The sequence below is a fragment of the Rhipicephalus microplus genome, chromosome 1, assembly GCF_043290135.1.
Source record: "Rhipicephalus microplus isolate Deutch F79 chromosome 1, USDA_Rmic, whole genome shotgun sequence".
Classification (NCBI taxonomy): Eukaryota; Metazoa; Arthropoda; class Arachnida; order Ixodida; family Ixodidae; genus Rhipicephalus; species Rhipicephalus microplus.
In genome coordinates this window covers 6,403,596-6,415,814 of record NC_134700.1, presented here as the reverse complement: position 1 = coordinate 6,415,814, position 12,219 = coordinate 6,403,596, and the positions used below count along the sequence as shown (strand labels likewise).

Genomic DNA, 12,219 nt, shown 5'->3' with positions numbered 1-12,219 from the left:
TAAAGAATATGTGTTCATGTTAGTCATTATATTGGTAGACAGAGCATGTTCAAGTATTTCGCATGCAACACGTGAGTGAAATTGGCCTATGATTTAAAACACTACTTCACGGTCCACTTTTGTGAACGGGCACTATGTTGGCAAGTTTCCAGTCATAGGGTAATAAAGAGTCTTCTAAAGACTTAGTGAAAATGATGCACAGATGTTTAGTACGCACGGGCACAAAGAAAGCAATATAGGTGACAAATAATCAGGCCCTGTGGCTTTAGAGGCATTCATGGATTTAATAAAAGCCTCTATTCTATGCTGGCCAATCACAATATCGCTCATTTCTTCCGCCGCCACCTCAGAAGACTGTGCGAAAGTGTCAGTGATGTTAACCTGAGGGGTATACACAGAACTAAAAAATGAGATAAAGCACTCAGCTTTATCTACATCATTATGGATAGTGGTGTCGTTTTCATCAAGAGCTGGAATCGATAAGACGTATTTGCTGTTTGACTTAAAGAATTACCACAATTCCTTAGGGTGCTTCCTTATGCGCAGGTGAAATGTATGAAAGAATTTATATTTAGCTGTTTTCAGAGCTGCTTTTATATCAAATGTTTTTTGCCTAAGTTCATCTCTCATATTTAATGAAGGGTTTTTTTATAAGCAGAGTAAACACGTGCACGTTGCCTGGCCCTGTGTTTAACGTCACGTGAATACCATGGTTTGCTTTTGCTGCGTCTGGCAGTTAGAAACTATGAAGGCACATGCTTTTCGCGCAGTTCCAGCATTTTCTCTTTAAATGTTTGCCACAACTCTTCAACATTCATAAATTCCACCTGCATCTCAAATGTGTCATGAAAAGAGCTTAAAGCGAGGGTTATATCAGAGATACGTGCTTTCTCATAGCTGAAAATTCGACGGGCGTCACCGTTCGGAATTTTGACGTGTTGCAAATTCATATCACATAGGACAGCGTCATGATCACTTATGCCCGGCAGCACTAGCATTGATCATGCTGACTCAGGTGCAATGATAAAAAACAAATCTAAAACATTTGTTTCTCTTGTGGGCTCCAGAACAAGCTGTGTTAACCCAAAGAGGCTACATGACCTTAGCAGTTCTTTGCTTGGCTAGCTGCGAACACTAGAATTTGGATCTGCCTGTGACCAATTGATGTCTGGAAGATTGAAATCTCCACCAATAAATAAGTAATCACTGTCCACTTTTTCAATTGCATTGCTAAGTTCCTCAAGAACGTTAATCTTACTCCCTGGTGGACGATAAAACGAACACACCCATGCTGAGCGGCCATTCTTCAATCTAGTCTTTACCCATTACATTTCGCTTCCAATGAATTCAATATCTATTATCTGGGAACAAATTGTCGCATCTACTAGAATAAACACTCCGCCACCAAAGCCATATCGATCTCTGCGATAACAAAGATAACCACTTGGAAATACTTCTTCATCAGCAATATCTGCATGAAGCCAGGATGCTGATCCAAGAATGATAGTCAGACTAGTCATTTCGACAAGGTTAAAAAATTCATCGCTTTTGTTGCATAATCTTCTGCAATTCACAATTAGAAAAGAAATAATCTACGCATTCGTTTTTGAATCCTGTCAATCCGCCCACATGACCTGGTCCAGGGCAGCATCGCAGATATACTTTACTTTATTAATACAAAGAGTCGTGAACTTAAATTTTATTTTGTCAGTTTCGCCTTGATTCTTCTTCGCGTAATCCCAAAGGCGTTAACGCATTCTGCGTACGTTCTCTGAAAAGTCTTCTGATATACTAATAGATATGCCTTTTAATTTCCTAGCATTCGAAAATACCAACTGCTTGTCTTTGCACGAGAGAAACTTCACAATTATTGGCCTCTTTTTATTCGGACTGTACCTTCCAAGACGATGTGCTCTGTCTATGAAGACTTTATTACAGTGTAGTTTCGTTTCGCAAATTTCAGTTATGTACTTCTCAACTTTTTTGTATGTTTCGTGCATTTGGTCATCTGGCACACCATAAAATATTAGGTTACACCTCCTACTACAGTGTTCAAGTTCATAAACCTTGTCGACAAGCGACCTTATTTGAGTCTGTTGCTCTTCACACGATTGTTTGACTTTCGTTACGACACCCTGCAAATCTTCGTTTAGAGAGTGCAGTTTCTAACCTACTCATACGTTTATTGAGGCTCGAAATGGCAGACTTGCTTTCAGCTTGATGTTTCTCAATAGTACCCAGTTTTCTCTTGATTTCTTTTTGGCCTTCAACTAGCTGTTTTAGAATGGTATCATCAGGACCAGGGTTAGTCTCAACATCCCCGCATATGAGTAACAATAAGAAGTAAAATGCAAAACAGCGCAGTAGCTTGAACCGATAGCATCTACAATATATGGGTCGCGAATGACACGCATGGGCTCTTACACTATCGAAAAGCACAGGAGGTGGCAGTGGCAAAATAAAAAATATTGAGTATCGCATGCGGCTTTCCGACTAACCTGCACAAGCAAAAGCATCCGCGTGAGCGACGCAGTCATAGTCGAGCCGGTACCACGCCCCAGAGACACATTGAAATGCCGATGTATATGTAGGCTGTAGCTATGCACAGTGACGTTCCAGGGTTCGTTGACTGGTATTTGGCATTGCTCAGAAGAAGCGGTGCTGATCTGTGCGTCACTTATGTCATTACCTCCTTCAATGCCTTCCCAAGAAAAATAGGCGATGGAAGAATCGCCAGACGAAGATGCAGCTTTCCAAGATTCATTCTGCCAATTTGCAATGCAATGGCAGGAAACTAAAGTGACGAGAAACTGCACAAGCAAAAGCATCCGCGTGAGCGATTCAGTCATAGTCGAGCTGGTGCCACGCCCCCAATAATAATTTCAGCATGACAGACCACCACACATAACTCGAATTCACTCCGACTAAGGAAGACGCACACAGCCAACGGGACTCGGCCCAGTTCCAAGCAAGCGTGGATATGTTAGGCGTGTTCTCCATCGGCTGGGTCAGCGGCTGGAGTGTAGTCCGGCGCATGACTTCACTTAAAATGTGGGTCTATTGGTGGAGGCTCGTGTACATCCGCCTTTGAGGGGAAAAGCCCCTGCCTTCTTTAAGTTGTACCCGACTATACATATCTGTTGGGCTGAAGGCCCTCAAGATCAGCTTTATGGTGGTACGAAACGAAAAACACAATTGCTTGTTCCAATATGAGCATTTGCACATGTTGAAAAGTATGTTTTCATTAGATATAAGGAAACGCTCACAGTGCATTAATGGATTTTATTTTGTGTGTGTCAAGTGCTGGGCGGCGGCTTCTGCTAGGCACATAGCAAGTCAGGACGTGACGTGGGTTGGTGGTTGTTTAGATAAAATGTCAATGCTGCGTCGTTTTGTACCAGCCATGAAATTCATGAAAGCCATGAAAGCATATCGTGGTTCACTTGGAGGTCAATCAATTACTTAATGACTGTCAGCATGGATTTAGAAGCGGCAAGTCCACAGTGACACAGTTGATTCAAACGATTCATGATTTCAGTTTGGCTATAGACGAATGTAAACAGGTTGATGTAATTTGCATTAATTTCGCTAAAGCTTTTTATGTCGTCAATCACACTAAGCTCTTTCTTAAACTGAGAAAAATGGGATTCAGTGATGAAATTATAAATTGGATTGGTGCATACTTGAGTAACCACAAGCAAGCGGTGAGGATTGATGATTGTCGTTCAGCTACGGTAGATGTGTTTTCAGGTGTGCCTCAAGGGTCCGTTCTTGGCCTGCTGTTGTTTTTATCGTACATCAGCTATATAAGTACTATTGTAAAGCCACCTGTTAAGATGAAACTTTACGCTGACGATTGTTTGATTTATATGCCTGTAAGCTGTACTGATAATCAGCTTGAGTTGAACAAGTGCCTTGAATATTTGGAATTGTGGTGTCGCGAATGGGATATGCAAATTAACCTAAAAAAAAAAACAACTTATGTACACATTACCAATCAGAAAATGTTCTCAAATTTCAGTACAGCATCGGGAGCAACACCCTGTGTGAAACAGCATATTTTAAATACTTAGGGGTGACAATTACGAACTACTTAACTTTGCACTGTCATATTGAATCAGTTTGTTCAGAGTCATTTAAAAAACTTTGTTATCTTCGAGCGAAGTTGCATAAAACACCGAAACACGTTAAGCTGCTTGCATACCAAACATATATTAGACCTAGACTGGAGTACGCCTCCGTGGTTTGGAACCCTCGCCAAAAACACTTGGTTACCAAGTTAGAACATATTCAGAGGCGTGCAGTACGGTTTGTGTGCTCTAGATATAGAAGGCGGGATTCAGTAACTGAGATTCTCAATTCATACAATTTAGAACCACTGGAAATTCGAAGACAAAAACTTAAAACGTTATATCGTATAATGCAAGGCATATTAAAAATACTTAAAGACGAGTACATACGCCTTCCCGGAAAACGTAGCGCCAGATTGAATCATGATGTCCCCATTAAACCTTTCAACGCTCACACTGACATCTTTTGGTGGTCATTTTTTCTGGATGCTATAGAACAATGGAATCGTTTACCCCATCATGTTGTTAATAGTACCGATGTGCAATCTTTTGACAGAGAAATTGATGCTTATTTTGGTCATGGTTTAATTGGACTACTGCCACTTTTGGTTTCTTGTGTGCATTGCTATTTCAGTACCAGTTGTTTTGGTTTTCTGTTTGTACTTACTATTGCACTCCCTCTCTGTTATGACCCTCAAGCGAGGGTTGACAGCATTAATAAATAAATAGATAAAAAAAAGCTTTGCAGGTGCAATGATATTGTACTACTTTTCTTTCGTGCGCTGATAACTAGCAGAAGAAAAGTACAGTTGGTGTATGCCTGCAAAGATGTGTTTTCAAATAATAGACTGTTAAACTAGCCTGCTAAAGTGTGCATGCCCAGATCTGCGCAGTGGAAAAAAATTTGATGAGGGTTTCGTACATATTCAGCCACCGTGTACGAACTAATGCGCTCATTTCACATAGTTTTGTTTTTATTGTCTGTCAAGGAAAAACGTTTGCTGGCCTCTTAACGCATGTCATACTCTACGCTCATTTGCGTGGCACACTTACTGGAATTTCCGTTGGTCAAAGGGCACTGTAGAGCTCTCTCTCACAAACGGAATTAGGAGCTTACAAGTCACGGCCATAAAGCAAACTGCTTCATCTAATGTATTTCTCAACGTGCTATTCATGCGTAGCTGCACAACAGCAAGCGTAGCTCATTTTGTTTTGCTATTGTCACGGACCAACTTTCTCTGCACACATCTTCAAGCTACACACCACCAAAGGATTAGGAACAAAATGCACGAAGTTACCACTTGGCGCTGCATGCGCACTCAGCGGTGACGCCCCCAAGTGATTGTTCCAGGCGTATACGCTGAGGCTGTCCATATAATTGCTATCGTAGTCAAAGTATAGTGCCTCGATTTTTCTGACGGGACAAGAGCTCATCAATGCTTAGAAAGTACTCTAGGCTTTTCCCAGGCCAGGATTGTCTTCTTCCCGTGCAATACTTTTGCACTGTTGAGCAAAAGTAATTGTACTTAAACCTCTTCATCATAGCTTTGCGTTGGGTTGTTTCCAGTGGAGCTCGAGATTATTATCACTTGACTTTTACATCTTATTGCCACCCTAACTGTGTGTCTGCAGAACTCTGTTTGCTGCCGTTTTTCGAGAGTGTCACGTGGAGCAGCCTGTTGGACAAGGAGCCTCCATTCGTGCCTAATCCTGACGATGACACCGACACTTGTTACTTTGATGGTGAGTCACAAACAAACATTCTTTGTTTGCTTTGGTCAGAAAAAATTTCATTGCAGTTGAAGTATTTTCTATAAAAATAACAAGGCTAAGCTGTCTGCCAAAATCGAGAACTCGTGGAGTGGCAGTCGGGCATACCTGGCCATGTGGCAAGCCTCTATAGCTGGTCAGTGGCCATCAGGAACGTAGTTCAACAAAGCTTTTGGTGTATCTCTAGGGCATATGAAAAAATGTATATATATATATATATATATATATATATATATATATATATATAGAGAGAGAGAGAGAGAGAGAGAGAGCATCGAACGCGTTATTCGAAGGTCGTAGGTTCGATTCCTGCTCACGGCTGGTTATTTTTTCATCCACTTTTCTTTCTTCTTATTTACATTCCATTGGTTCTGATAACTTCCCCGGTACATTCCTTGGCATTACTGTCTGTTAGATCTCATTAATATTGTGTCAAAACACGGAAAAACGAGCCCTTAGGTATACACTTCTTTCCCTTATATATATATGTGTGTGTGTGTGTGTGTGTGCGTGTGCGTGTGTGTGTGTGTGTGTGTGTGTGTGTGTGTGTGTGTGTGTTTGTGTGTGTGTGTGTGTGTGTGTGTCGTATGAAGTGATGGTTAGTAGAGGTAGAGAAGGAAGAAGTGAGAACAGAATAAACATGGCGTATGAGCCAGGCCACGTCTCCCATTCATCATAGCGTCACGCGAGTCGACAGGATGGAGACCTGCCTGCCCCTTCATCAGTCGCTCATCATCGACGCAGCTCCCCACAAGACGCCCTGACCATACATCCACTACCGATTCATCTTCAACCAGGACACAACGACCAGCACCATGACAGATTCATCGGCCGAACTTGACATCCCCAAGTACACCGGAGCAGCGGACGATGGACCCGTGCAGGACTGGTTCTACCTGTATGAGCTCCACGCTACCACTGCATCATGATCGGAACGGGAGATGATCATCAACTTTACCGACTACATCTCCGGTGAGGCATTTAAGTTTTACCTGATACACATATTCGAAAACGACGAATCATGGCAAAAGATCAGAGAAGAGATGATTGCTTGTTTTAACGACTACGACAAGGACTTCCTCATTACCGGCCATCTGCATACAACCACACGCGGCCGTCACAGTCCACGCTTATTTCTCAAGGAACGTAGCTTTCCACCAGGTTTCCCTTCACGAAAGCCGGTATTTTCAAAGTCGTCGCTCCAGCACACGACACGAGACGTTGCTTACCCACCTCATGCACTTGATTTTTCGTCTCGCATACGTGGTCAACCAACCGGTTTTCCATCACGTGGCTCCTCGGGTGCTCGTAACGCTAACCGTCTGCCTCGTAAGGACACCGTGTTCACCATAGGTGAACCATCGACGCATCGGGAAAGTACCCCACCACGCCATGACGACTCGAAAAGGTGTTTTTCATCACAATACTTTATTTCTATGGCTCAGCAGGCTGTGCAGTCCGAACTTAAAAATGCCACGTCACCTATGGTATCCCCATTCAGTGCTCACAGCTCCAAGAACCGAAACAATGCAGAAGTATTACATACACCAAACCTCACACGCAGCTGTCTGCCAGAGGCGTTCATACTGGACCACCTTACCAAAGCTTTTGAAGAGCATGCTTGCAATGATGGCGCATTACCGACTATGCCCGATAAGCAAGACACCATTTCACCATGCATCAGCTGTCTACAGGAAGCATCAAACCTCGAAGGAAATGAATGCCCAATTCCAGAAGGGGCGCCACTACAGCCATTTCCTGAGCAGCACCAGCAAAGCAAGCAAAGCCAAGTACACAAACTCAGGAGAAAACGAAAGAGACTGCAACGAGGGCATCGAAAAACGCAAAATTCAACGGAAGTGCACTCACCAATTAAAGAACATCAAAAAATAAGATCTCGAAACCAAAGACCGATTCAAGACATCAGACACTTTCGCACAAAGAAAAGTCACCAGAGACACTCCCTGCCTCAGCTATTACACCGACTGCACCACCACAGAAAACGCCGAGAAAGACGCGGAAGCTCTGCTTGCACACCGCAAGCACTCAGGCACTTCGTCACAGTCTGTCAAAAAGCACGAAAGCAACAAGCACCGGGATTGCACCATTCGCGACGAAAAATACAACCCCGACGACATCCGAGCTACCGATGCAACAATGCCTTCCATCCTTGCTCAGTCCCCAGAGGAGTACAAGCAATATTGTCAGTATCCATGTGTAGCCCGCTCTGTCCGGAACGCAACAGTCGAGCTCGTCCACCAGAGTCGTCATGAAAATCACTGGACTGCTCCCTCGGCCTTGAAGATTTAGCGAGATTGTGGAACTCCGTCGGGACGTGAAACTGCGAATTTGGTCATTATTTTGTTTTCAATTTGTTGTAGTTTGTAACCGGTGCCAGCTTTCGGGGGGGGGGGGGGAATCGTGTGACGTATGAAGTGATGGTTAGTAGAGGTAGAGAAGGAAGAAGTGAGAACAGAATAAACATGGCGTATGAGCCAGGCCACGTCTCCCATTCATCATAGCATCACATCATAGCGTCATCATTAATATTGTGTCAAAACACGGAAAAACAAGCCCTTGGGTATACACTTCTTTCTCTTATATATATATATATATTTATATATATATTGTCGATGGGCCACACGACAATGTTCATGTGAGTGAGGCTAGCTGCAGCAGTTGACATTGTTTCAGGTGGGCGGGGTTGGCTGCATCATTGTGGTCGGCCCCGACCACGCTGGAAGTTTGTCGAAATCGAATCCGGCGGCCGACACTGGCTATGTCGCCCGGGTCGTTCGCTATGTCGTGGTGGGGACTGGGTCCTGGTTGGTCCCTTTCCCCCCCTTTTTGATGGGGCGGGTCCTGGCGGGCGGCCCCGACTGGATCGACATGGTCGCAGGCTGATCACAGAACGCTTTCCTTTGTCCCACCACATTTTAGAAAACAGGGCAGGAAATGATGGATACGGCAAGGAAACGAGTAGCATCTTATGCAGCCGTCTGCGCAATTTTCTGCGGATCGAGAGATGTTTTTCGGTGTGATTAGACATCTGCACGAACTTGGGGTGAAGTTCTCGTGCTGACCTGTGGCGTGGCTCCTGCGCCGTGACTTGCGTAGTCCGCGACTTGCGCAGCGTTGTCGCTATGGGGCTCCCGGACACTGTAAAGTCAGCGATTCTTGAACCCGCGCTGTGTACTGGCGGGAGATCCTCGACGGAAGCCGTTCCGAAAATCGGAGACTCTACCGATTCAGGCAGCGCATGTGTCACACGCATATCTTCTTCCGTCTGGTCAGATGGGATATTATTAGACTCAGCGGAAAGACCTGTCTCATTAGGTGGTAAAATGTCCAGTAGGATGGGGGCCGGTGCCTCTAAGTCGACCGGACGACATGCGTTGGGGCCCCTTGCAGAGCGTTGCGCAAAGCTTGCCATCAGGGACCCGCCGGACACAGCTGCACCGTCGGGCCGATGCTCCTCAGGAGCTCTAAATACGACAGCAGAAATGCCTGTGCAAGGCAGAGTTACACGATCGTGATTGTTCCCTACATCTTGGTCACCGAGAGATGACAGGATGGTAGGGGCTCGAATCGCATCCTCTAGGTCGGGCTTTTCCCGAGTTCCGTCCTGAGAGAAGGTCGAGTTACGTGGGCAGGTGGCAGAGGGAATCGGACCGAAAGCAGCTATGAGCTTGAAGCTCCACTCCGCCCATGACTGCTGCTTCCAATCTTCATACCGGTGCCACGCCGCTGTACCTTCCCGAAGACGGTCTATAGCCACATACCATTTCTCAGATTCCGTCCAGGCCTCGCGCATTGCTATCGCATTGACGGTTGCCACCAAGCTGTCGGCGTCGTTCCGGACCCCGTGGAATTCCGGTAGTTCGCAGACGGCTGGTGATTGTGAGGTGGCAGGTGGCAACGCAGAGATCACCGACGCAAAGCAGTCAAGCTGGTGTGAGAGCTCGATCAGAGAAGACCGAAGCTCCCTGCGTTACTCCGGTGTGCTTGCCTCAAGGTCGTATGAGGCAGCTACATCCAACACTGCGTTAATGTCACACAATGCTGGCAACATTGTAGGAGCTCGCTCGGCGATCAACGCTGTCAGTTTGTTAGTCTCGGCGCGGAGCAGTGCGATGGTACGCCGCAGCTCCACGGCACTGTCCCACGAGGCTTCTGAACCGCTTTGGTTCGCGTCCGTGAAGTATGTGGCTCTAGTAGTACTCACGGTGGTGACACGCACGTCCAAGGAAGCATGAACAGCGTTTCTTGGCGGCTTATGTGTTGGAAGAGTACCGGACAGGGAATGCAGGCCGTGGGAAGCTTGAACAGCATTCCCAAAGGACAGGAGCCCGTGCGTATTACGGCCGCAAAGTCGTAGCATAGTGTCTATTGGGTGATGCCCTGGTACCACAGAGGAGGCATGGACACCGTCCACTGATGGTCCGATGGGCAGCTGAAGCGGCGGCCGGGTTGTTGACTCCATCGCCAAAGAAGCGTGAACGGCGTTCCTGGATGGAGAAGCCCGCACTGCCGACGAACCACGAAGACACGTACCGGTGGCTTTCCACAGAGGGTTCACTTGTCGGCTTGCGCTGACGGCAGAATCCATAGGCAAGGACACGTGGACGGCGTCTCTTGTGAAATGGTACCGGTAACGTGTACTGCAGCCACCGAGGAGGCCTTGACGCCGTCCCCGAACGGTGGTGGCAGTGGAGACAGTTGAACAGCCACCGAGGAGGCCTTGACGCCGTCCTCGAGCGGCACTTATCACGGCTGTCCTGGATGACGAAGCCGGGACGTAAGACTTCTTCTTCGTCGGCTGCGCCATTGTGATGAGCGAGACAGAGAACACGAGACAATACCCGATCCTGACCAGCTGTTCTTATTCTTTCTTCGTTCTTCTCTTCTTTTGCCTAGCATGTGCGTCTGTGCCAGAGTGCCAGTTTCGGTCTTCGCCGTCACAATATATATATGTATATATATATATATATATATATATCGAGTTCGCTTATAATGAACCTGAGCCTGACGCTGCATCCATCCGCTGTGTCCCGAAGTTCGTAGTAAATGAAACACAGTTTCTAAAAAAGTTGCGATTTAAAACACAAACTTTTTTACCCAATAAAGTCCATGATGCACATGTTTTGAAGAGCAGAAGCGATAAGGGTGGTCTCAAGTTCATTTCAAGCGCAGAGTGCTCGTTCGCCAAGGCTTGTGGCATAAGCTGCATGAGGCACTGGCTCCAAAGTTTTGTCGTTCTCGCAATCCGATTCCTCCAAATTGCTCTCGCCACGTACTTCATTCACAACGCCCCTATCCGTGCACGATTCCGCAGTGTCGGCATCATCATTGGCCGTAATCAAAGCTTCGCAACAGATGTCCACATGCTCTCCAGGTCGGAGTCGACGACGCGCTGCCAAAAATCACTGCCGGAGTGATCCTGTTCGGAAGCTTCAGGCTCGGCATCAGGCTCGATGCCGACGAAGTTGGCCTTACAAAGACACTCTCGCGCGAATGTAGCCGTCACCACCTCCCACGAAATTTTCACCATCTCCACAGCTGAATACCGGGACCCCCAAAGCGGCAAGTTGGCGGCCAGGTGGTCAACAGCTATGAGCAAGCATTCCGCAATGCGGCACCTAACGCGCGGATTACGCTCAAGCCAAGCGGTCACACTTTGAATGTTTTGTTGAGCAGCAGGACAAAGCGTGCAAGTCCTCCCATCTGCCATGCTGACCACACAAGCACACCAAGAGTGAGCAAGACGCGCACACGGGACACACATGCCAGAATGCGTGGAACAGCTCTGGGCCCATTTCCAGTCAGAAAAGAAAACTAATTCGAGCCAGCCTGGCTGGCGTCGCGGATCGTTGGAGATGAGCGCAGGGGTTGTGATCAAGAGAGGAGAACAGATTTGCGAGAGAAGGGCAAGAAGTTGCGATAGAGTGAAGAGAGGGGAGGATGCGGCGGGAGGGTGACCTTAAAAACCAAAAGACACGGGAAGGTGGCAGGTTAAGTAGCTTGCTTGAAAGGTCCGCGAAACGTGCAACTCGCATGTAGAAAAACTTGAAAGAGTGCCTGCGTGCGCAGAAGTCAAAGCATGGCCGCCTGGATCGGTGCGTGCGGTGGTGTTCAAAGAATCGGCGGTCGTGGTCAAAAAATCGTTTTGTTGCTCCGGCAGGTTTGTGGGGCATCACCAACTTTGATATTTCGGGATTCATTCCACGCAAATTAACAACCGTTTTCGCGCTTCCGAACCCGTGAGGAGGGCATGCCGAGCCGAGTGCGAAGTGAGAGAGAACAATTCCTAAACACAAAACGAGTTGCAAATTATCAGAGTCCGTGGGGTAGTGCGCATGCACTAGACGCAGATGATTAG

The 12,219-nt window shown here is 46.5% G+C and overlaps 1 protein-coding gene across 9 annotated transcripts in view; it reads left to right on the top strand.

Moving 5' to 3' along the window:
- The window catches only part of gwl (serine/threonine-protein kinase greatwall), a 517,662-nt gene that overhangs the window by 475,433 nt on the left and 30,010 nt on the right, over positions 1 to 12,219 (top strand). For 8 of the 9 annotated variants that reach the window (XM_037429392.2, XM_037429391.2, XM_075869080.1 and 5 more), the window contains one exon: positions 5,703 to 5,813. In XM_037429392.2, coding sequence (XP_037285289.2) covers positions 5,703 to 5,813 — 111 coding nt within the window. Of the gene's footprint in view, positions 1 to 5,702; positions 5,814 to 12,219 lie in introns of those variants that run through there. The other variant, XR_012884867.1, reaches the window with a different exon arrangement.